Source organism: Hyperoodon ampullatus, assembly GCF_949752795.1.
Source record: "Hyperoodon ampullatus genome assembly, chromosome: 14".
NCBI classification, from domain to species: Eukaryota; Metazoa; Chordata; class Mammalia; order Artiodactyla; family Ziphiidae; genus Hyperoodon; species Hyperoodon ampullatus.
The window spans coordinates 86,782,073-86,807,737 of record NC_136927.1 but is presented as its reverse complement, the minus strand read 5'-3'; the positions used below and the strand labels follow the sequence as shown (position 1 = coordinate 86,807,737).

Genomic DNA, 25,665 nt, shown 5'->3' with positions numbered 1-25,665 from the left:
CCCCCACTCCTCCCGTTGACACAAGCCAAGCTGTCTCCAGGCATCTCCTGCGAGTCCCCTGGCTGGTAACTGGCTCTGGAGAATCCAGAAAATTATGTTTTGCCAGGAACAACATAAATGAAATTACTCTGTAGTTTACAGAAAAAAAATACAATCACAGTAAAAAAAAAAAAAATTAAATTAGCAAGTTAGGCCAAAATGTATGACTTTTTCCTGGAGTTGTTAGCAGTGGGACCGAGAGGCGTCACTCATATTGGTGTCAATTAGTGAGAAAAATGGTCAGTTTTGCTGGTGTGGGTGATCCTGGAAGGCTTTGGTCAGGAGGAAGGTTAGCGTCTGACAGGCAGTGAGGGAGGGTCTCTCTCCCCTCCTTTCTGTACTCACATCACAGCGCTTGCTTTGCTGCAGGAGAAGCGGAGAGCACTGCTGGGGGCGGGGCAGGTCCTGCCGAAGTGACGGGACATCACCCCCATAGGGACATGGGGGCAAAGCGGTGGATCTGGTTGGGGGGGCATGGCCTCGTGCCCTCTGAGGCTTTTGTTTTGTTTCAGGAAAAGGAGAAGCTGAGAGGGGGGATTCTAGGATCCAGGCAGGGGTACTGGGTGGCGGGACCTCCCAGGGCAGGGACGGGACAGTGCCCAGAGCACAGGGGTGAGGGGTGATGGACCCCACGGGGCAGGAGACGGAGCTGGGCCGGCCCCTGGGGGCCTCCACCCCACTTAGCAAACCAGCCCTGCAGAGACAAGCAGGAAGCAGGCCGACCCGGGGCTGCAGCGGAAGGAGCCACCCTCCTGCCCCGCTTTCAGCCCTCCCTGGGGCCCTGACACACCCTAAAATAGACTCAGACGCCTGACCAAGGGCCGCCTGGCCAGGGACCTGCCCGGCACCTCCCCCAGCCTGCGGATGCTCCCTCTGTGGGAATGCTGGCTTCTCTCATCTCAGGTCTCGACTCAGATGTCACCCTCCTGACCCCCAGGACACAGCGGCAGCCTCTACCCTCTCCTGGTCCAGCCCCCCGCCAGGCACCCCACCTTAGTCCACCCCATGGCTGCAGCTCAGTGGTCAGGCCTGTCGCCACCCTCGTGGGACCATTCCCGGTGATGCCGTTGCATCTTAGAATGTTACAAAGTGTCCGGCGGGGACATGCAAACAGTCTTCACTCACCCAGTGACCAAGGGAGCGACTTGGGATCTTTCTGACTCACGGGGCTCAGAGTCCTTCGAGCACGCCCGCCGCTCACTTGCCCCCTCAGGGTCTCGCTCCTTGGCCCACAGGAACGAGACAGGGCAGGATCGTGCAGTCCATTCCTCTGCTCTGGCCTGCGTGTCCGAGGCTTCCCTGCCTGGCAGCGGCCCCTCTCTCTCGTGCCCTTTGCTCCCCCCAGCCGTGGGAGTCAGTGAGCCACCCATCATCTTCATTCCCTCGTCCCCCTCAAGTCTCCGTGAGACGGTGCCCCAGGCTGCGACCCCCCGCCCCGACCCCGGGACAGGCCAGGGAACGTGACCAATGACCGTGATGCTTTTCTCCCTGGGCTGTGGGACCCTGGGCACCTTTCCTGTGCAAGATGAAGGGTTGACCCCGACACTCGTTCAAGGCCGTCTGCAGCCTGAAACACGGCCCGAGCTGGACCTCCTCCACCTGCGGACCCCAGGGCAGCTGGCAGCCCCGCCCCAGGGCGGCTCTCCACAACTGCAGAAAACGCACCTTCCAGTAATTAGAAGTCACTCGTGCCTTCACGCTGGCAGAGTTAAACGCTGCAGTCTTCTGGGGAGTTCTGCGCATCCGCTGAGATCTACTACTGATCGCCCATCGCCGGGGCGGGCCGCTGGGCTGCAGTCATGACCACAGACTCTGGACAGGGACCAGCCTCCTTCCCGGCAGTTGTACGCACCTTCCCGGCAGTTGTACGACGTGGAGAAGGAAACACCTGTTTCTCCCGCCGTCCCCCAGGCAGTCAAGCCCGCGCCTGAAGCAGGCCCGCGTGGGCGGCACCGTCTGAACTTGCAGGAGCGAGGAGGTCATTATCACCCACTAAGGCAGCTGCCGTCCTCCCGGGGAAAACAGGCACGTGGACGGCTGTCTGCAAGCCCGCTGACCACACTGTTGTCTGTTTTCTGAGAGTTGCTGTTTCTCAGTCACATTGAGGCCGTCTTTTGGAAAAGCATAAAAGGACTGTCTTGCTACTTTCTGAAGGTGTGCACTCTGTCACTCGGCTCCACCTAATGACCTTCAGGTGCTTTTCCAAGGTGACGCCTGGCGTGGAAAGCCCCACACGCCCCCTTTGGTTAAAACTCCAAGTCGGCAGTGTAGGGATTCAGGTGCGGGCACTAGCCCTCTGGCGCTCATGGAAAGCGGGTGATGCTGGGACGCAGGGCCGCTCGCAGGCCAGACTTTCCTTAGGGGCTGCACCGCCAGGGGGTTGCAGGAATGGCTTCTCAACCAGGCCCTCCCCATTCCATTGTCTTGTAACCAACCTGGGCATCCATGATACCAAGATGGCCACTCGCAGGGGGCAGACCGTGGGGACGGGGGTGATGGACCCCAGGGGCTTAAAGAATCGGGGTCTTGGCAAGCCTTGTCCTTGCCGGTCCTGGAGACCCAAGCAGAGGCGAGGACAGGACTTGAGGCGTCCGGAGCACTGGGTTGGATGCCCGGCTCCGGACTCACATCCCGTCTTTGGGAGGCTGCCTTGGGTCTGCCGGCACAGCCCCAGGGTTGGGCGTCCACCTCAGCTGGAAGGCACTGGCCACACCCCTGGTGACTGAGTGTCCTGGTGTCACCGAATCAAAGTACCACAGACTGGGGCGCTTCCACAACGGACGCTCATGTCTCAGTTCTGGAGGCCACAGGCCGAGACGCAGGCGTGGCAGGGCTGTTCCTCCCGAGGGCCAAGCAGATGTGTCCCAGCCCCTCTCCTAGATTCTGGTGGCTGCCGGCAACCTTCTGGGTTCCTTGGCTTGGAGAAGCGTCACCTCGATCCCTGTCTTCATCTGTACACGAAGTTCTGTCCGTGAGCGTGTCTGCGTCCAAATTCCCCTTTTAATAAGTTCACTTGTCAGGTTGGATTAGGGTCCGCCCGCCCTAGGGACCTCACCTGAACTAACCACATCTGAGAACCCAGTCCCATTCTGAGGTTCTGTGGGTTTGGACTTCAACACAGGAACTTTGGGGGGCAAAGTTCAGCCCATCCACCCGGGGAGGCCGAGACCCCAAGGAAAGAAGGCGCTTCAGCATCTGGGCCTGGTCCGGCTGCTGGGTAACGCTCAGCTGAGTTTATCTTTCATAGACGCTGACATACTCTAAGACCCAATATTAGTTTCATAAACATCAGTTTCTTTCTTGCAAACTATACCCACAGGTCCCATTGACAATTCCAAGCGCTACCGCAGCCAGTCAGATGACAACGTACGAGGAACTTTATCTTCAGTATTTACTGCTAGGCTGGAATATTGCTCTGATTCCTCGGGGGCGATTCAGCACTCCCGTGGGAAATGCGTGACCTCATTTACATTTTCTAATTGAATTGCTATCAGCTTTCCTGCAAGACTGCACACAAAAAGTTCTTCCAGATTCCAGCCCTGCTTGTATTACCCACAAAAAGACCGCCTTTAAATTGTTGCTAAGAAAGGAAAGGAAAAGGGGAGAAGTTGCCAAATTTTTATGGTTCACCTAACTGGAAAGCTGTCAGTTTTGCTGGCTCCACAGTCGCTGGAATAACGTGCAAGGGAGACTGCGCTTGACGGGACCTTGACCCGGGAGAGATGGAATTTATGGAACCGGGAAATTAGGGGGTCCCCTCGCGCCCTCCTCCAGGGATTTGCTCCAAGGCTCCTCTTGGTAAGAGCTTCTCGGGACTTTTAATGCTGCAAATGGCTCCTTTGAAGGAGGCCCTTGTGTTTCTAGAAACTTCTGCTGACACAACTCCCGCTGGCAACGTTCTCGTTGGACAGCCCCACCTCTCCAAACCCAGCCAGGAAGCCCTCTGCATGCATTAGAAAATGTTTGAAAATTGTGAATTATAAACGACATGCAGGAAAGTGCTTGGAATGTCAGTGAACAGACACATGAGTGATCACAGAATGAACACCTGCCCCCAGGACCCCCTCACGTCCCTCAGGCCCCCACCAGGGCCACCTCCTCTCACCTCCCACAGTGGTCCCCTGCGCGGCTGTACACGCACTCTGAGCTGTCCACGCACTCTGAGCTGTCCACGTCTGGGCTCACAGTCTGCACTTTCCTGCCTGGGTGCCTGCCCTCTTTCCCTCGATATGTGTCTGTGAGATTTACCCATCCTGTTGCTTTGTTCATGTTTGCGGCTACATAGAAATTCACTGTATGAATCCACCACCAGGTACTTATCCAACGTAATGAGGATGAGTGTTTGGGTTCTTCTCAGGTTTATCAAATTCTGGTGCAGAGCTGTTGGTACGAATGTGTACACACTTCCGTTGGGCTTGTACCTAAAGCCAGCAGCATAATAAAAAATACACATTTGGTCTTTGCCCTCCACAGAGCTCTCAAAACTAATCTCTGCAGTGATGGGCTGACAGGAGTATTTTACCCAGAGCTCCTAGGCCCCTAGGAATTTCCTGGGTGAGAGAGCATCTTTTGTCCTAGTGAGGTGACTCTGGCGGGGGGGCTCCTGGAGGGGGCTGGCCACCAGAAAGCCTAAGCCATGATTAGAAGCTTGGAGCTCTCAGACCCACCCCCCATCCTCTGGGGAGAGAGGAGGGGCTGGAGGTTGAGTTCCTCGATCATGGCTACGTGATGAAACCTCCATAAAAATCCCTGAACTCTGGGCTGTGGAGAGCTTCGAGGCTGATGAACACGTCCATGTGCCAGGAGGGTGGTGCACCCCACTGCCACAGGGATAGCAGCCCCTGCACTTGAGACCCTTCCAGACTTCGCCCTAAGTAACTCTTCATCGGATGCTCCTCTATGTCCTTTATAATATCCTTCATGGTAAACCAGGAAGAGTAAGTGAGTGTTGCCCTGAGTTCTGTGACCCATCGTAGCAAATTATCGAACTGAGGTGGGGGTCGTGGGAACCAAGCTGGGCGGAAGCGAGTAACCTGGAGACCCACCACTTGTAACGGACGCCCAAAGCGGGGTGGGCTTTTGGGACTGAACCCTGAGCCTGCAGGGTCTGCGCTGACTCCGGGCTGCGAGTGTCAGAACTGAATTAAATTAGAGAACACCCAGTTGGTGTCCCTGGAAAGTCAGAGAACTGGCTGGGGTGGAAAACCTACCCCTTTGGTGTCAGAAGTGTGAGAAGAGGAACAGTTTTCCTTTCAACCAGGCAAACGTATATTCAGCTTCCAATGAAAACGCCCGTTGTTGCGAGAAAGGCTGCACCATTATGCACGCCCACCAAGAGCACACGGTAACTCTAGCTTCTGCACATTCTCGCCAATATTTGGTATTTCCAGTCTTTCTAAGGTTAGCCATTCTGGTGGATTTTCGGCTTTAATCTGCATTGCCCTGTTGAGGTGGACAGGTCCTCACACTGATCCGCCCTCCGGCTCTTCTCTTTGGTGGAGAGCCTGTGTTCTTTTTTCTTCTATCATTAGGTTATCTGTCTTTATGTAGTGATTTGAGGCTCCCTTTATATATTCTGGACGTGCCTCCTTGGTCAGTCATTAAGGGTCACAAATATCCTCTCTCCAGCTCTGGCTTATCTTTTCACTTTTTTAAGTATGTGCTCTGAAGAGTGCATTCTTATTTGTAACCAGGTCCAATCATCGACCTGCCCTGCATACCCCGTGCTTCACGGGTTGTGTATAAGGAAGCTTTCCCCACACATCTCTCCCTATATTCTCTTCCATTTGTTTGGTTTGTCTTGAACACTCAGATTTACAATCCACCTGGAATTGATCTGGGGTGTGGAGTGTGGTACAGGGTCACTTCACGTTTTCCTCTTAAGGGTACCCGACTGGCCCAGCATCACTTATTGAAAAGATAGTCCTCACTCACTATTCTAAGCAGGGCTTAGCAGGCTTTTTGTTAAAGGGTCAGAGAGTTAAATATTTTAGGCTTTGTAGGCCAAGAAGCAAAGTCAAGGATATTAATACAGACACTTATACAACCATTTAAAAATACAGAAACCATTCTTAGCTTTCAGGCCATCAAAAGGCAGGTGGCAGGTCAGACGTGGCCTGTGGGCTGTAGTTTTCTGGCCTTTACCATCTGGCGCCACTCAAACAAATCAAGTGTTGGCACCGTGCGCGTTTGACAAGGCTCATCAAGTCGTGTATGTGAAGCGGGTGAACTGTGTTGAAAAAAAAACCTCCATGAAGACGAGTTTTTAAAACATTAAGTATTTTTTCTGGGCTTGCTATTCTGTTCCATTTGTTTTGCTCTCAAACGACACCGTTTAATTACTGTAGTTCAGTGGTTCTCCGATGGGGCGATTTTGCCCTTGGGGAGCAATTGGCAATGACTGGAGACAGCTTTGGGTGCAAGCGGGGGTGCTGGGGTGCTGCTGGCATCTAGGAGGTGGGGGCCGGGGATGCTGCTGAACACCCTGCAGTGCCCACGGCGGCCCACGGCGGGTCCCACATGCCAGTAGTGGTGAGGTCGAGAAACTGGGGTGCTTCACTTGTGGTCTTGATGTCTGAAACACCAGGTCCTCGCATCTTTGTGTGGTTCTAGGTTATTCTTGGCCCCTTGTATTTCTATTTAAAAGTTTAAAGTCAGCTCTTAACCCTTCTAAAGACAAGCAAAGAAAAAACATGCTGGGATTTTTGTTGGGATTGTATTGAATCTATAGAAACCTTTGGGTAGAACTGACATCCTCACAACTTTAAGTCTCTTATGTTATGAGCAGGGCACATCCCTCTATTTTTAAAGATCTTCTTTAATTGTTCTCAGTAATATGTAAGGGTCTTGAAAATTTTTTGTTAGGTTTATAGCTATAATTTTTTTTTTTTTTTTTTTTTTTTTTTGCGGTACACGGGCCTCTCACTGCTGTGGCCTCTCCCGTTGTGGAGTACAGGCTCTGGACGCGCAGGCTCAGCGGCCATGGCTCATGGGCCCAGCTGCTCCACGGCATGTGGGATCTTCCCAGATCGGGGCACGATCCCGTGTCCCCTGCATCGGCAGGTGGACTCTCAACCACTGCACCACCAGGGAAGCCCTAACTATAATTTTTAATGCTATTGTAATTGGTATCTGGTTCAGATTTTATTTTCTAACTATTTATTCCTGGTCCGTAGAGGTGCAATTGCTTTTATATCCAGTGCCTTTGCTAACATCATTCATTAATTCCAGTTACTTATCTACAGATTATTTCGGATTTTCTACATTCACAATTATATAAGCTACATATAACGCTAGTTCTATTTATTCCAATTTCTTTTTCTTGCCTCACCTCACTGGCTTGAAGCTCTGGCGTGTAATGTAAGAGTGTCCTTGTCCTATTTCTGATGTCAAGGAAGGCTTCGAGTATTCCGACTGTAGACTGGATGTTTGCTGTGGACACCCTTTGTGAGATTAAGAATGGTCTCTTCTTTTCCTAATTTGTCGAATATTTTCATCCTGAATGAAGTTAAATTTAACAGTCAGTATTCAGATGATCAGGTGATGTTTATTCTTTATTCTGTGTTGAATTACTTGGATTAACTTTTAAGTGTTAAACCAAATCTCGCATTCTTGGAACAGACGAATGTGGCCATTATATATCCCACGTAAACATGGCTGAATTTGAGTGTGTTAATATTTTGCTTTGGCTTCTTCCCATCTATTTATGAGTGGACTGGCATGTAATGACCCTTTCTCTCACTGTTCTTTCAAGGTTCGTGCTGGCTTTGGGCAAGGTTCTTGCTGGTTTCAGCATGGTGCCCATTTGGTTGGGGAAGTGACCCCTCTTGTAAGATGAGTTTTAACTCCTTACAGCTTGGTTACAACTTACCAGTGGAGCCATCCTGGTGTGGGTATTTTTTGTGATAAAAATCTGAATGAAAACTTTGTTCATAATAATAAAACAGTTCAGATTTTCCTTTCATGTTAGTTTTGGTAAATTTTATATTCTAGAATGTTATCCATTTCACGTATATTTTCAAATATATTGGTATAAATTGTACATAATGCCCGCAGATGACCTTTCTAATGTCTGTGTGATTGGTCATGATGTCCTCTTTCCATTCCAGGTAGAGATTATTTGCAGGTGTTTTTTCTCACTAAGTCTACAATTCAGTAAAGAACGAACTTTTGTCTTTGTTGATTCTATTATTTTGTTCCATTATTTTCTCCTTTGTGTTGAAACACAAAGTGTTTCATTTCCTGTTCTTTTTATAATTTCTTGAGATGAATGTTAACATCACTGATTTTCTGCCTTCTTTACCTTCTAATATACGTATGTAACGCTACGCATTTCTATCTGGTGTGACTTCAGCTATATCCAGCTAGTTTTATTACTCAGGTCAGGATATTCTCTCATTTTCATGTGATTTCTTTTCTACCCGAGGGTTAATAAGAGGCACTTACTTAACTTCCAAATCTATGGGGATTTTTCAGTTATTTTCTTTGTTATCGATTTCTAGCTTAATTGCTCTGAGGTAAGAACACAAACTATGTTTGATTCTAAACTTTTGAAGCATGTTGAATTTTGCTTGACGGCCCAGCCTATGGCTAAATTTGGTAAATGTTCTGAGTATACTTGAAAAGAATCTGTATTTAGCAGCAGTCAGTTTCTGTGTTTTATATACATCTCACTAAGGTCAGACTTCTTAATTCTGTGCTCCTAATCTTCTATTTCCTTACTGATATTTTGTCTCCTTGTTCTATTACTTACTCAGAGATATTTGTTAAAATTTACCATTGATTGTATACTTATTTCTTTCTTTTAGTTTTATCAATTTTTGCTCAAATATTTTGAAGTCATATTACAAGTGCACACAAATTTTTTTTTTTTTTTTTTTTTTTTTTTGCATTACGTGGGCTTCTCACTGCTGTGGCCTCTCCCGTTGCGGAGCACAGGCTCTGGACGCGCAGGCCCAGTAGCCATGGCTCACGGGCCTAGCCGCTCCGCGGCATGTGGGATCCTCCCAGACCGGGGCACGAACCCGCGTCCCCTGCATCGGCAGGCGGACTCTCAACCACTGCGCCACCAGGGAAGCCCTCACAAATTTGATTCTTAGAGTAACAGAGCCCTCACCAACTTTATTTTGATTAGTATTTGCATGGTATTTCCCTCCCTATGCTTTTACTTTCAACTTTCTCTATCCTTATACTTTTTTTTCAACATCTTTATTGGAATATAATTGCTTTACAATGGTGTGTTAGTTTCTGCTTTATAACAAAGTGAATCAGCTATACATAGACATATATCCCCATAGCTCTTCCCTCTTGTGTCTCCCTCCCTCCCACTCCTCTAGGTGGTCACAAAGCACCGAGCTGATCTCCCTGTGCTATGCGGTTGCTTCCCACTAGCTATCGGTTTTACATTTGGTAGTGTATATATGTCCATGCCGCTCTCTCACTTTGTCCCAGCTTACCCTTCCCCCTCCCTGTGTCCTTAAGTCCATTCTCTAGTAGGTCTGTGTCTTTATTCCCATCCTGTCCCTAGGTTCTTCATGACCATTTTTTTTTTTAGATTCCATATATGTGTTAGCATACAGTATTTGTTTTTTATCCTTATACTTTTTAGATGTATCTTTTGTAAGCTGGATATAGTTGGATTTTTAAAAATATAACCTGTCAATTTTTCTTTTAATTATGAGTGAATTTATTTTCAATTATTATAATTAATAATATATTTGTAAATCTACCATCTTACTCAAAGACAAATATCTCATCTATTCTATCATTTCACTTTTCTTTCCTTGCATTTTTTTGGATTGATAAGCTTTATTATTCTATTTTCCATCTATTATGTTAGAACTTAATCCTATGACTGTTTTTTACTGTTTAAGAAGAATGTTTATTTGAAAATTCACATTAATTACTGGGGAAAATGACAAATTATGTTATTTAAGGGTCTTTTAAAAAATACTGCCTAAATGTGAAGACTAAAAAAGGTGACAATAAACAAGAAATACATCTAGAATGGAGGGAGAATTTAGCTGTCCCCTGCCCAGTGCTGTGTTACTAATACTAAATTATCCAGCTATAGGGCTTCCCTGGTGGCGCAGTGGTTGACAGTCCGCCTGCTGATGCAGGGGACACGGGTTCGTGCCCCGGTCTGGGAAGATCCCACATGCCGCGGAGCGGCTAGGCCCGTGAGCCATGGCCGCTGAGCCTGCGCGTCCGGAGCCTGTGCTCCACAACGGGAGAGGCCACAACAGTGAGAGGCCCGTGTACTGCAAAAAAAAAAAAAAAAAAAATCGCATATTTAAATTATCCAGCTATAGCATGAGATGTTCGTATATGGCAGTGTTAGAATTATAGGAAAATTCCAAGAGAAATAAATGTCTGTTTTTATAGTAGATACATTTTTATCAATTTAGTGCTAGTTTAGACACTATGTAGACATTAGGTAACTCCTGAAGTTAAGATTTACTTTTGGACCTAGACTATGATCATTAGTGGTCAGTGTTTCATGTGCACCTTAAAGTAACGTATCCATCACTATGGCTCTTAATAATGTGTCTCATCCAAGTATAATATTAGTTTGATATTTCCATCGTCTTCCAGGACAACACAAGCATCCTAGATCCCTTTGACTCCATTTATCCCTTCTCAAAATCTATGCCATTCTTGTCATGAATCTGAGTCATCTTCTTTACATCCCACAAAACATTACCCTGTAATTATATACTGGTATTTTCCCATCTACTTAATCTTCTCATTCTTGGTTTTCTACTTCAAATCATCTTATTTTTGCCTGAAGAACACAACTTGTGACAGATTCTCTCAGTTTTTATTTGTTTAAAAATGTCTTTATTCACCTTTACTCCGTGAAGGACGTTTTACTGAATAATAGAATTCTATTTTCTTTAGCACTTTAAAAATATCATTCCACTGTCTTCTAACCTCCATAGTTCCTGTTGAGAAGTCAGTTTTACATCTAATAATTCCTCTTTCAAAGAAACTCTGTCTTTTCTATTTGCTTCCAAGATTTTCTCCTTGACTTTTGCTTTCAACTATTTTACCTTAAAATGCCTATTGTGGACTGTGTCCTCCCAAAATTCTTTTGTTGAAACACTATCTCGCAATGGGATGATATTAGGAGGTGAGGCCTTTGCGGGGGTGATTAGGATCAGGGGAGGTCATCAGGATGGAGTCTCCATAACAGGATTAGTGTCCTTACAGGAGTTGTGAGTGAGCCGGCCTCCTATCTTTGCTCTCTGCCATGTGAGGATATAAGTCTGAAGGCAGCAATCTGGAAGAGGGCCCTCATGGGAACTTGACCCTGTGCCACTCTGATTCAGACCTCCAGCCTCCAGAAGAGGGAGAAATGAATTTCTATTGTTTGTAAGCCCCCCAGTTCATGGTGTTTTGTTATAGCCTATTGAATGGACCAAGAAAGTGCCTAAGTGCAGTTTTCTTTATATTTATCCTGTTTAGAGTTCATAGGGCTTTTTGAATCTATGCCTGGATGTCTGTTGCCAGTTTTGGAATATTTTCTGCCAATGTTTTTTCATATATTACTTTTGCTCCATTTTATCTCTCCCGCTCATATTCCAAACATACTCATGTTAGAACTTCTTACCATTTCCCCGATATCTCTTACTCTTTCCTTTGTGTTTTCTCTCTGGATATCTCTTTACACTTTTTCTTCTGATGTTTTTTGCTTCGTTAATCTTCTCTTCAACTGTGTCTAATCTGCAGATATATCTGTCCATTGAGCTCTTAATTTTGTCTGTTATATTTTTCAGTCCTAAACTGCCCAATTAGTTCTTTTGTAATCTTCCAATCCTCTGTCAAAATCTTGCGTTTAATGTGCTTAAGGACAGTGAGCACAATTATGATACAATCTATGTCTGATAACTCTATTACCTGGAGCCCTGTGGGTCTTTGATTACTATCTGCTCCTCTTCTTGATTTTTATTTATCTTGTTTTGTCCCTCTAGTCATTTTCAGTTGAGTGCTAGACATTGTATATAAAAGGAGATATAATTTGAGGTCTGGTATGATACTTTCCACTGGAGAAGATTTACATTTGCTTCTGGCAGGTGACTAAGGACAACAGCAATCTGGCATCACCTTAACCCATTTGCAGAGTGACATTATTCAAAGGTTGGCGCTGGACTCTGTAAGGGCACATCAACTGAGTGACCCACTGTCCCACACACAGACCCTCCTCCCTGTCCCCTCGGCACCACCCTGGTGAGGGCCCAGTGGCCATGATGAGCACATGGCTCAGAGGGCTGGGACCGTGACAATGACAGCAATAAGAGCAACTATTTTTTGCCTCTTTGGGGACAGGGCTCTCATAGAGCCTGCACCCTGCCTGACCTCACATAAGCTCACATAATCCTCTCGACAACCCTTGGATAGGATGTAGGTAACATTGCTGTCCCATTTTCGAGAGCAGTAAACCTCAGAGAGGTTGTATGCTTGTCCTAGAACATCAGCCAGTAAGCTGGAGAAGCCTTGATTCAAACTGACAATCCAGGGCAGCCAGGCTCCATTATGATGCCGGGCTCAGCTGTCCCTAGAAAGTCGTTTTTTCACTCCTTTCCAGAACATCAGTTCTCCCATGCAGCAAAGAGGTTGCAGTCACATGATTCTGCTCCCCCACCTGTAAAGTGGGGACAGTGACAGCGCCCACTTCTGGAGATGTTGTGAGGATCAATGTGGACACACTTAGGGCAGGGTCTAGGTGGGTCCTAGAAGGTCAGGGCAGGGCTCTTTGGATTTGAAGAAGGAGGAAGCAGGGAGCCATCAGCAACGAAGGAGACATGAAATAAACAGGGAAGGACTGGGTTAGGTGGGCTGCAGAGACTCTGCCCACTACTTACAGGGTCATGTTTCATGTGCTCAGGGTGTAACCCCACAAAGTCACCCCCAAGGATGCTCTGAGCCTGGGATATGGAATCTGCAGATCGGGTGCTTCTCGGGCCTGCCTGCTGTGGGGTTGGAGGTTCACGTGTCCTGGGGACTAACTGCAGTCACCCTTTTGGAGGATTAGGGGATTAACTGCATCAGAAATTGCTTCATTAACATGCCTGACAAAAGGTGTCATTATTTTTATTTTCTTTTTACTTTTTTAAAGATTTTTTTTTGATGTGGACCATCCTCAAAGTCTTTACTGAATTTGTTACAGTATTGCTTCTGTATTATGTCTTGGTCTCTTGGCCGCGAGGCATGTGGGATCCTAGCTCCCCAACCAGGGATCAAGCCCACACCCCCTGCATTGAAAGGCAAAGTCTCAACCACTGGACCGCCAGGGGAGTCCCTGTAGTTTTAATTAACGCCTTTTACCTGAGGCCACATCCACAGGCGTTAGGGGTCCCTACTCCTTGCCCACAAGGCGCAGTTTTTGATTCACAGTCAGGGATGTAAGCCTTCCCACTGCTGCCCCTGGCCTGGCCGCCGACAGGCAGGGGCCCCTGCGTGGGCCACGCTGCCCTCTCACCAGGGTGTGGCTTGTCACGGTCATTCGGGAAGGAATGGAAAACCACATCCATCTGTCTCAGGTTTTTCAACATCCTCAAGGTGACGCTCACGATCTGGGGGGCGTCCGTTAGAAGCGTGTTTCAACACCTGGTTCAGCACACCCACGAGGGCACTCAGGACGTCCTTCCCCACGGGGTCAGCTCACCACCAAGATAAGGCTATCCACCGAGTCACCACTTTCCCTTTTCTCACCAAAACCACCTCTTTGTTGTTTAACAAGACACATGAAACACAGCCCCTGTTTTCCAAAGTGGGTTCCTTGGAACACCTGCCTTGTAAGATGTCCCCTTAAGAAGGTTCCTTGGTCAAATAGGTTTGGGGAAACTTGCAGACTGTCTCCCACTGAGGTTCACCGAGCCCTTTAGTCCTGTGAGGTTCTGGGCAAATCTGCAGAAAGGGATCTGGTCAACTTGGTCTAACCCTCTACTTCCCTCGAACCCTTTTCTGAGAGAATACCCACAAATGCTGTCGCCGACGGCCTGTCCTGCTTTAACCAGTGTGTTTCTTTTGCTGGTGAACCGCACACACATCATAACACTAATGACCCCGAGGCCTCCTGTTGACTGTAAGGGCGTCTCCCTCCCTACGGGTCCACCCTTCATGTAGGTGGACGTGTGTAGCTGGACCTGTCATGCAGGTCAGCTGGGCAGCAACTTCTCTGCTGACCGGGGAGCCCTCACACCGGAGGCCAACGCAGATGCCGAAACATGGGACGGGCAGAAGTAAGCAGACCTGGTCCCCCTCAGACACGGGAAACCTAATGTGGGGATTTCTGGGGGCTGAGGGGTCTGGTCCTGGATTCCTGGGGCCTATGGGGCTGAGAGGCCTTTCAGGACCAGGGGAAGTGAATTCACCCCTCCTGTCCAGTCAACAGGGCCACGCAGCTGAGTCAGAGGTGAAGCTGGAGGGAGGGCTGCGGAGGCCGGTGACAGTGGCTGGTGTGTGTCTATGTGAAGGGTGCCATCCCTCCCCCCCCTTCTACCCTCCCCATTTCCCTCTCTCTGAATCAGTCTCACGCCAGCTACTCTGGCCACCTCGCAAGGCCAGCCATGTGGCCTCTGTCTTACTTCTTGTCCCTCCAGGCCTTGGGAGCCTCCGGGGCTGGTGGGCTACAAGCCTCAGGCAGGAGAGCTGCCCGGTGAGAAGCGGAGCTGTGGGGCCCTTGTCCGAAAAAGGGTGCTGACAGCTGTGCACTAAACTCAGTGAGGGTGGAGCCTGTGGGCAGCCCTGTCTGGGAAGGTGGGAGGTCAGGGGTCCCCCTCCCGGCACACGCTGCCCACTCAAGTGTCAGCCTCTGCAGAGGTTCTGCTTGGTGACCTGAAGGAGGGAGGACCCCTACCCAGCCCTCCCACCCCCCTGCATGTAGTCACACCTTACCTTGTGTCCGGAGCGCTCGGGTGAGGTCTGGGCCACCAGCAGCCGTACCGCGGCGTCCCAGCGCTCGGCCGTCTGGCGGTCCCACGCCGTCACGGTGAAGGCCACCTGCTCGGAGGGGATCTGCAGCTCCCGGGTGGCGAAGACCGTCCCGTCAGCCCCGACTTTGAAGTCCATGCTGTCGGTCTCATAGTGTGGACCCTTGGTCCCCAGGCAGCTGCTGAACTTGACTGCAAGAGGAGGGGGAGAAGGTCAGGGCTCTGGGGACCAGCCTGGCGGGCAGGCGCCCACTCACAGCTTATTTCCAGCAGCGGGTCCTTGGTCTCTAATGAGCTTCGAGAAAGTGGTGATTTAATTGACTTTTCGACCTTCAAGTACTGGGTTTTATCTCTACCCCACAGGGAATTAGCTGAGGCCTTAGAAAAAGGAACATCAACCCAAAGCAATGAATGCATGTTCATTCTCTCTGAAACACAGCTTTCTCATTTCTGCAAACGCGTCTCCCCGTCACTATCAACTTTGGGTTCAACCTGAGTCTGAGCCATGCAGGGGGAGGAGTTTCTTTACCCTCAACCAATTCCCTGGTGACCTGGGGGCAGCCAAGAGCTTTCTCGGTGACTTGGAAGCAGGCGTGGAAGGCGGATGGTCTACTGACATTGCAGGGCAGGCACGTCGCTGTGTTTCCCAAACAGTAATTAGGCACTAAACTGTCAGCCCCTCCCAATGACTCCATCACCTGGACCGTTTGCAAACCCCCTGCAGGAAAAGACATCTCGGAAGCCGCGCGTTCACCGGGATCACATTAGTGCCTTTTCCATACGTGTGCTTTTGCAGCTGTCACCTAACATGGTGGTAAATTATGAGGCACCAACAGCCAGTGTCACATTCTGCTGATAAAAACGATGGATAAAGTTACCTAGTGTTTATAAAAGTGTGGGTATCTCAGCAATTATGGTGGGAGGATTGGTTTTTTAAGCAATTTCACTGTCATGAAATTACAGCTTACATGATTTAATTACTATTTATTCTAGAAACTAAAAAGGGCCCCTCACTGTTAGGTTTGATAAGTGTGTGCCCCTGCGTTCACCTTTTATTGTTGGCTGCCTTGAAATAATAACAGAACGTTCCCTCGTTTCAGCTCCTTCACTTCTCCCCAGTCCCCAGCAATCCCCACGTGCGGGTTTAATATAAAACTGTTTTTAAATGTGAGGAAACCAGACATTTCCGTGTGTGTACAGACTCCAGAGCTCACAGACAGGGGTCCTCGGGTGGACGAGGGCAACCAAGGTGAGGAGTGGGCTGTGGCTCCAGGGCAATGTCCCCCCCAGTGAGGGAATAATCACATTCTTTTTCAAGTGACAGGAAAATTCCAAACTGCCTTTGTAGTCCTGTCCTCCCCGTCGGTAAACAAATTAAAATCAGCAAAAAACTGAGTGGATCAATCATTTCTGATGCCCAATTGTCACTGACAAAGATAAAAATGACAGTTCTATGATTGCCGGAGATTAGCACAAAGTACATGAATAAGCCCTTTGTTCTCCGAAAGAAAATTTCTAATAACATGAATGGGATCGGACAGTAGTGGGAGGGTTTGAGTTTCTTCAGGATTAAGTGATGGTGTAGTTGTATTTTTAAAAAAAATAGGCGCAGAGCTTTGGTGGCATTTGAGGGAAGTGTGGACACTGCTGTCAGAGAAAAAAATCACCCTCATAGGAGCTGCCCCAACAGGAAGGTCGGAGTACCGTCCACAGGAGCCTGGGACCTTGCAGGGGACAGACGTCTTCAGTGGACGGGAGCCCTCAGGACATTAAAGGTGGCACCACCAGACGTGACCTATGATGATAAAGTTGGGCCTCTCCTTGCAGGTGCTCTTAACATCTTTCCAGCCTGGGTCTGGCTCAGGCCCTCCATGCGAGGAGGCCTGGGGGCTTTGGGACAACATGGAACCCAGCCTCCAGCTTCAGTGTAACTGAGGCTTGGCTGATCGGCTCAACCCAACAGGTTGGTTTCACCATCATGTCTGAGACTCCGAGCCCTCGTCAGTGAGGAAGCAGGAGCTGGAAGGTGCCTGCGGGGAGATGGTGGCCATTCTGAGTGCCCGCGGTGCTGGGGTGCCAGCTTTCCAGAAGGAAGGGAATTCAGAACAGTGCCTTCCTGTGCGCGCCTGGGCTGTGTCTCTCTTTCAAAGGGAAAGATCAGGAAGGTTTGTTCTTCTCAGACACCAGGGGCGTTCATGGCACTTTAGCTCTGAATAAGTGAACTCCCGTTTGAAACCCTGAGGAACGTGGGTTTAAATTTCTCAACATGCAAACACTGCTCAGAAGGTTACAAACACGACGTCTTGCCATAAAAATGGGAAGTGACGCAAGAGGGAGGAGGTATGGGGATATATGTATACATGTAGCTGATTCACTTTGTTGTACAACAGAAACTAACACACCATTGAAAAGCAATAATACTCCAATAAAGATGTAAAAAAAAAAAGGGGGAAGTGAGCACTTGAGGGGCAGGCTCTCCAGAGACACATCTGAGGCCTTCGGGCAGGAACGGTTCCTGTCACCCAGGAGCCCATTTGCCTTTTTCTGGTGGATTGCCCCAAGGTAGTTTCCCTCTCGCTTTGGCCACCAGGAAGCTCAGAGGCAACGCGGTAGCTGGGACCTAGCAGTGCTGAGGCATTTACCAACCTTAGCACTTTCTGCCCAATTTTCTATCTTTGTTTCCTCTTCAACCCACTTTCCTCCTCTTGCTTCCTCTTTATTTCTGGAGTCTGCCTCTATCTCTGCAGGTTAAACGTCCTCCTCTTTTAGGGGCAAGGGTGCTGCCAGGCCGTCGCATGCTCACGAGCTCCTGTGCGGGCCAGGCCGGGTGCTGTGGTCCCAGCCCGAGGGTCCGAAAAGGTCTTCCACACTTCTTGGGGAGAAAACGCCTGCTTGGATGTGCAGGCCCCAGGCTCACAACCTCCTTCAGGCTCCACCAGAGGAGAGATCTGCTTGGAGGGAGACAGCACCTCCTTCCCTCTGAGGCCAGGAAGTGGGGCCTGCTGGGCGCTCGTCACCCACCACCCAGCCCCGCCGTGCGTCTCTGCGGCTTGCTAAGTACTTCCACTAGTTTTAAACAAACGTGACAAGAGACGGGAGGACTCCCGAGAGAAATCAGGTCAGTTGTTTAAACACACACAGTCACAGCCCCCGCTGCCCCTCGGAGGGGTGGAGGCCGTGGCCCCTGGGCAGCCAGTGACAGGAAGAGGCCGGCTGGGCCCTGGGGGCAGGACTCGGCACACCTGCCCGAGGGCGGGGTCCCGGGAGGGTGGGGAGGTGTATGCACTGATGCCTGCCTCGGAGGAGGGCAAGCGTGAGCTCCGGTCGCAGGTGTGCGCTGCAGCCACGCCCACACCGGCAGGCCCCTTCGGGATGGGGCTGGGGCGCCAGGCGTGTGACCCGACCAGCAGTGGCCTCTTTGAGCCCAGGCCTCTGGGAGCAGCAGCAAAGGATGAACGGGGCCAGCGCAGTGTAGAGGCTGGATGAACACAACTTGTCTTGCACTCCGGCCGGTACCCATGTTACCCACCTCGGGGGACAGGGAGCAAAGCACTGGGCCAAGGTCACACAAGGTTGTTCATCCCACAAACATTTATGGGCCCCCTGGTGCCTGGCTCTGGGGATCTACCTGGGAACACCGAGCGGAGGCTCCGGGTGGGAGGTGACTGGGAAATGGCAGCACAGATGGTGGAATCGCACAGGCTTGTACGGGGTCACCAAGAGGGTCTGGGCCAGGCTGGGGGCCCCAGGGCCGGGGAGGGGAGCCCTGCGGGATGTGTGGGGTCAGCCAGCACTTGGCATTCTGACCCTCTCACACACCTGGGGGCTGGCTCCTCCTCCCCAGCCCAGGCCTGGCCCCCAGCACCCACCTCTCCCTTCGGACAGGACGGATTCCATTTCCAAGCCCTGTTCATTCTGAGAAGCCGTCCAGAGAAGAACGGATACCCGCCCGCGTCTGCCCTGCTCCTGAAATGTGACTCGACGCTGAAAAGGCCCAGCATTTAGAGCGGCAACAGCACCATCAATGGCTATTCGAGAAGCACACGTGAGAGACCAACGCCCAGGAAAGCGGCCAGCAGGACACGGTGGGAAGGCCTGAGCACCAGGAAATTCAACTATGTGCAGGATGCCGCCTTCCGGGGTCCTCCCCTCCCTCACCCCTCGCCGGGAAACCGGGAAAGCAGCGTTGAGGCTGACCGGCAGCCTGGGCTGGCTGTCCTCGGGCTGGACGCTGCCCATCCAGACGAAGCGCGGGGGCGCGCCTGGCTGGCCATCTGTCACCGAGATGCATTTTCCTTCGCGCTGCGTAAATGTTAGTCTCTGTCTGTCATCCTGGTGTCCCTGCCGACACGCCCCCTCAGGGCCCCCTGAGTTATTGCCGGAACCCCCGTGGCCTCCCCTGCCCCAGGGCTGTCCCCGGATTCTGCCCCTGGTGGAACCCCTTGCCCTGTGGTGAAGGCAGCTGCACACGCAGAGCTCCCGGGGCACCAACATCCATCCATTCATGTTGATTTATGGACACAACAGTCAGCAAAAAGCACAGTGACCGCCAGAGGGAGCTCAGAGTGGGGGTGGGTTGTCACACTGCGGATGTGGCTCCCAGGGGCTGGCGGGGGGCAGGGGGCTCTGCGTGAAGGAAGGAGGCCGGCTCTGACCCAGACGTGCGGCGGGAGGGCTTCCCGAGGATGGGGTCCTGGTGCTTCCGCTGAGCACCGAGGGATGCAAGAGGAGAGCTTGGGCAGGGGAGAGCCTTCCAGGCCACACGGCAGCACGTGCAAAGGTCCTGAGCAGAGGGAGTGGGGGGTGTCAAGGACTCAGAGCCAGTGTGACGGGAGCCAGGCTATTGGGGCAAACAAGAGTCAAAACAAGCGCACAGGAAGGTCCTCAGCCAGTGGGATGACCTGCAGACTCCACAAGATGGGCAGGGTTAGGGAACTCCCCGCCAGGAGGGAAGGGCCTCCGTGTCACTCCAGGGGCTTCTAGGAAGGTCCAGCAGCCTGTGGGGCTGAGGAGGTGTCCTGAGCGGATGTGACGGCCTCCCTTCGGGGCCAATGTTAAGAGAGGGTCATAGCCTTTTCCAGCCATAAAAACACCCAGTGAACTGAGTTAGGGGTCCACCGCTGTGACCTCAGAAGTACGTCCTCCAAATTTAGCTACAGTGGATCACAGGACTCCTGCACACACTTCAGATACGTCTGCTTGGGAGAGAGAAATTCAAGAGCCAGGAAAAGAAGGAGAAAAGGAAGAAAAAGAGAGCAAGGAATCCAGGGAGGGTTCCCCAACTAGGTGATTCATCCGCCCACCCAGCAACCAGGGAGACGCATCACCAGGGAGACGGTGCCGGGAGACCCTGCGGGGGAGGGGGAGAGCAGACAAGTCCAGCAGTGCCGGCAAAACCTCAGGACACTGCAGCCCCCCCAGCTGGTCCTGGGCCTCCCGAGGGAGCCTCCCGTGGGTCATCCGCTGGGCGCAGCTGCGTCCTTGTGGGTTTCTCCCTTTATCCCCCAAGGGTGCTGTCTGCTGACTGTGGGGCCTCCTGGTGGCCGTCACCACGGCCCTTGCCCATCCGGGAGGGCTGGTGCTGTGGCCAGCGTAGACAGATGCAGCTGGCTGGTGGCCGGGGGCTGGCGAGTGACTGCTCATGGGCACGGGGTCTCCTTTGGGGTGATGAGAAGTTTTGGAACCAGAGGGAACTGACGGCTGCTCAGCACGTGAATGTACTAAGCGCCGCTGCATTGCTGTTCACTTGAAGTGGTGAAACTTATGTACGTGAATTTTACCCTGAAGCAGTTGCCAGGGCCTCCCTGAGTCCCTGCCTCCTGGCTGCTGGAAGGACAGGGAGAAGGGCGGCCTCAGCTTCCTGCCCCTCAGGACCCCCAGACCCCCAGGCCCCACGTGCCCAGAGCTTCACAAAACCTCCCTGGAAAGAGCCGTGATCCACGACCCCAGCTCCCCTCCCCACGGCCTTTCCCCTCCCGGCCCAAGTGCAGGTCAAAGAGACGGGGAAATGCTGATGTCAGAGGAGAGGAGGGGAAAGCGCTCTGGGGCCCGGCGGGGAGATGAAGGCTCCACGAAGCGGGGCCCTGAGCTGCCATCCTGGAAGCTGCCTGCGTGCCTTCACGTGCCGCGTGTCTGTGTGCTGGATACCGCACCACGCGGGGACCCGAGAGAGCTTCACAGGGTCTCCAGCGCCTCCTAGGAGTGTCACAAACCTCTAGGGTGTCAGGACTGGAAGGCGCCCCAGAGATAATTTCCTCCAGCCCCTCATTTTATCGACGAGCAAACTGAACTTGCTGAGAGGAGATGACACTGTAGAATGTGCCCCAGTGATACGCAGGCCCAGAGTCGTTACAGACAGCGGCGCTCTCCATCAGGGCCCTGGGCACTTTTAATATCTAGTTAATTGATGCCCAAAATGCAAAGCATGCGGCAAGCCTGTTTTTCTTAGAATTTTGTGCATTCCTAACTTTGCAGCTGGTGTGCACACCTCATAGGTGAAAACTCTGCATTCCGCGTGCTAGAATCTGCGGCACGGGGTCCTGGCTCCGACCAGTTCTGAAATCTGAAGATCACGCCGATTCGCTACTCTGCCTGTGTAGCACCATAATTAGGCCCTCGGCCAAACAGCAGAGACCCGCTTCTTTCCTTTTTCCAGGACGGTGCAAAGCCCTTTCTTAGAAAATTTTTCTCTCCCCTGCGCCCATCTCGCTGGCTGGCAGCAGACAGGTGCAGCCATGCTTATCCACAGCGTCTGCCGAGAACGCGCGGCACCCATGAAAGGAAGCCCGGCGGCCCCCCCACCAAGAGGGTTTACATTTAACCCTCTACCCTCATCATTTTTAATTGCTCGCTCTGTGAGAAGAACGAGGTGACGGCATGCTGTGAACAGGCGTGAGTGACACCCGGGTCTGCTTCCGCACTGGCGGCAGCCTGCTGACATTTACGGGGGGAGGGGGCTGTGCCTCCCCGAGTCTGGCATACTGGAGACGTGCACCGTGGTGCTGAAAGTCCCCCCTTTTGCTTTTTTAATTATTTTTCTTGTTAGTTACGCTGAGAAAGATCAAATGAGCCAGAGGTGAGCTTGTAGCTGGCACTGTGCTGAGGAGTAAATACGTTCACCCGGCGGAGGCAGCCTCCCTCCCTCCCTCCTTCCGTCCATCATCCCCCACTCAGTGCGTCTCCACACTCCGGGCACCGGCCAGGTGCTGGGCAGCCCGGGGAGACCAGGGCAGCCCCAGGGGCAGCACATGCTTCAGGTAAAGGTCAGGGTTGGAGAGGAGGCCTTGAGCACGGCCCCGGTGGGGCTTGCTCTGTGCACAGTGCCCCCAGGGATGCCTCTTCCCCCACTGATTCTCCAGAACAGGACTTGTCCCTGGGGGGGACCTAGGCTTCAGGGAGGTGGGCACCAAGCACGCGATGCACCCCCCTCCCTGCCTGACCGAAGCTAAAGCCACGGGGAGAACGGTCAAGTGGCCATCGAGAGCCCCACTCGGAGCTCAGCCTTTCGCTGCACTGTGTCCTCAAATTTACCCTCACAGCCCACCCCCAGGGAGGGGACCACCTATATCCTCCTCTGCTCTACTGATGGGCAACCAGGCGGAGAGGGGGCGTCCCTGGCCTCCAGTCTCCCAACCAGAAAGTGACGGAGGCAGAGCTCGAACGCAGTGGCCCCAAAGACCATGCCCTCCAGGTGCAGCTGAGAGGACTTGTGGGCTGCTCTCCCCCCACCCGCCTCCCCAAGCTCACTTGCACCCTGACTCTCCCATAGCTCATCCCCTCCCTGTGGGCCAAATGCTCCAAGCGCTCAGCCCCAGTGCACTCAGTTTCCCATGCCTGAAATGCTTTGCAACGACCTTTACCACGGGGGCCACCTCCTCCGAGGAGCCTTCCTGGATTTATCCCAGCTGCTGAGTCCTCTCTCCCCAGAGCTTCTTTCACTCCAGTGCTGTCCACTCCAGGGGCGGGGTGGACATTGTTTAGAACTGCTAGTGCACAGGGATCCTAAGAGGCGGACAGAGGTTCTGTGGGTTTTACTAATGTGGGACAGGCATGGGGGTCATGCTTGAGTGGACTCCCCAGAGGAGGGGCTGTCACAGGCCCCACATTGCTGCTCCCCCCGCAGCCTTGGGATGGACGGGGCATCGCTGGAGCCCCAGGTAACTGGCATCCTTGGCTGTCCTTCCAGACTCTTTCCTGAAATGTGTATTTTAAACATAAAATGTTGTTACGTTTGCCTCTTTTCCACTCAATCCGAATCAGACATCTCCCTTGACCGCACGTGGGCATCCGCCCCACCCCTCCTGCCTGTGGAGTCAGGGAAGGCCAGTCATGGATGCAGACCCTGCATCTGCTGAGCCCGGGAGTGGTCTGCCCACCAGGCGGACCCCCGGAGCAACTGGCCTGAGTGCGGTCACCGGCAGACGCCGTGGGTGCGCCTGGACCTCAGGAAGGTGCCCCAGGGCCAGGATGGACGACTGAGACTGGCTGGCTGTGTTTTCTTGTTTTCTTCTGCCATCATTTTGCTCAGCACAGATTCCCGAGGCGGACATTTGTTGACACAAGTTGGAAAAGCGCCATTTCCAGCAAAGTGTGAGGGTACCTGCCGACCCTCTCCACAAGCAGGACGTCTGTGCGAAGCCCCACACGGCGCGAGTCTGGGCGGGGGGGACAGGCACCCCCGGGGGCCGACGCGGATCATGGGGGCAGGGGAGGGGGGCGCGCCCAGAAGAGGACCCCCGAGCTGGTGCTCAGGGTCGGCTTGCTCTGCTGTGGCACGTCTCCTAGCACCACGGGCAAGAGGCTGCCTGCCACCCTCCAGTCCCCTGTCACCCGCGAGGATGGTGCTGGGGGTGTCCTGCCTCTTGGAGGACGTGTCCATGAATCTCACCTGGGCCTTTAAACTTAAAATTGATGTGCGTTCAAACCACGATGTGATCCTTCCTTCCTAAAGAGGCCCTGCCTTTGGCCGAGAACAGGTGGAGTCACATGCCCCTTCACCCGAGTCCCTTCACGATCTGCTTAGAAGGCTCCAGCAAGACCAGGGCCAGGTCTGCATCCGCTGGAAACCTCAGACCCGAGGAATCTTCCCCCCCACTTGCCTCTGTGCCTCTTCGCCAAACTCCCGTTGCGGCGATGGGGTCGCAAAGCAGAGCCAATTCCTTCTCAATCGGTTCCGTGCGTTTTTCACGTCTTCTCATTCATCCCCAGGTTTCACGTGCGCACACAGAACGTGTTGTCCGCGTTGGCCTCCAGCCGCGTAGAAGAGCCTCTAACTTCGTGGGAGAAAATGGGCCCTTAGGGAGCCCTGCTGCAGTGGGGTGCAGACTCCGAGGTGTCCTGGGTGGTACAAGTGTCTCCACAGGGGGCCACCGGAGCTGCCCACGGGTCTCCCTGCGCACGGTCTGTCGCTCAGCCGTCCAGGCCTGTTCCATCCGGCCCTGCATGCTGCTCGCTCTCCTCCACTCTGTGTGCAGCACTGCTCTCCACTACCCAGCCCTGGCCCGCTTTCAGGGTCCCCTTTCCCCCAGGATGCTGGGGGCCGTCCTTTGTGCCCCCAAGGCCACCGCCCTGCTCACGTGGCTCCAACCACTCCTGCCAAGTAAGCTGGGCCACCAGGCACTGGGCCAGTCCTCCTCACCGCGAATTCCAGCACCTACCACCGGGGTCCTCTGGCACCCAGGATTTGCTTGAGAATCTGGATTAAATGCACAGATTCCATTTCTCTTAGCTTCAAAAATGGATATTCAAGGAGCTATCCAGCCACGGAAAGACACAGAGGAAACCTAAGTGCATTTTACTTAGTGAAAGACGCCAATCTAAAAAAGCTACGTGACATTCTGGAAGAGGCAAAACTATGGAGGCACTAAAAAAATCAGGGGTTGCCAGGGGTTGAGGGAAGGGAGGCATGAACAGGCAGAGCACGGAGGATGTTTAGGGTGGCGGAAATCCTCTGGGCGACACTGTAACAAATGGATAGGTATCATTACAACTTTGTCCAAACCCATGGGACATACACCACCAGGAGGGAACCCTAAGGTAGACTGTGGACCTTGGGTGATGATGACGTGTCAGTGCAGGTTCATCCACTGTAACAATGTTCCACACTCACTGTAACAATGCAAGATGTTAATAACAGGGGAAGCTGTGCAGGGAGAGAGGGAGTGTATGGAACTCTGTACCTCCTGCTCAGTCTTTCCATAAATCTAAAACTGCTCTAAAATATAACATCTATTAAAAAAATGGATATTCACCATCCATTAGACACATCATCTCCAGAGAAATACACTCTGTCTCAGAAATGTTAAAAGTCTCATTTTAAAGCAAAACATTGAAACCTGTCTCATGCCATCTCGTCTACGGCAGGGAGCGTGAAACCTGCCTCTCCCTCTGGGTTTCCTTGGTAATGAATGCAGCACTGTGATCCAACAGCCCTGATTTCATATCCATTTCTCTGTCCAGGAAACATCAGCCAAAGCGGCAACAACCATGCGCCCTGGTCTGAGCGACTTGTGTTTTCCGGCGTGACTCCCACCCCAAGTGTTGTCTTGACAAGTTCTTGGGGTCCTAATCTAATATTCATGCACCCTGTGAAGACGGGGATGCTGATGGGAGAAGCAGAGCTTGTCGCCCCCCGCCCTGCCACGACTGCGCCACAAAGCTTCAGTCTCAGCACGGTTCTGAGCCCACATAAGGA

The 25,665-nt window shown here is 52.0% G+C and overlaps 1 protein-coding gene across 1 annotated transcript in view; it reads right to left on the bottom strand.

The window, feature by feature from the left end:
* Window positions 1-25,665, bottom strand: part of CDH4 (cadherin 4) — a gene marked incomplete at both ends in the record, with an annotated part of 569,293 nt that overhangs the window by 151,412 nt on the left and 392,216 nt on the right. Inside the window, one exon of the mRNA XM_079718954.1 lies at window positions 14,938-15,164. Coding sequence (XP_079575080.1) covers window positions 14,938-15,164 — 227 coding nt within the window. The remainder of the gene's footprint in view (window positions 1-14,937; window positions 15,165-25,665) is intronic.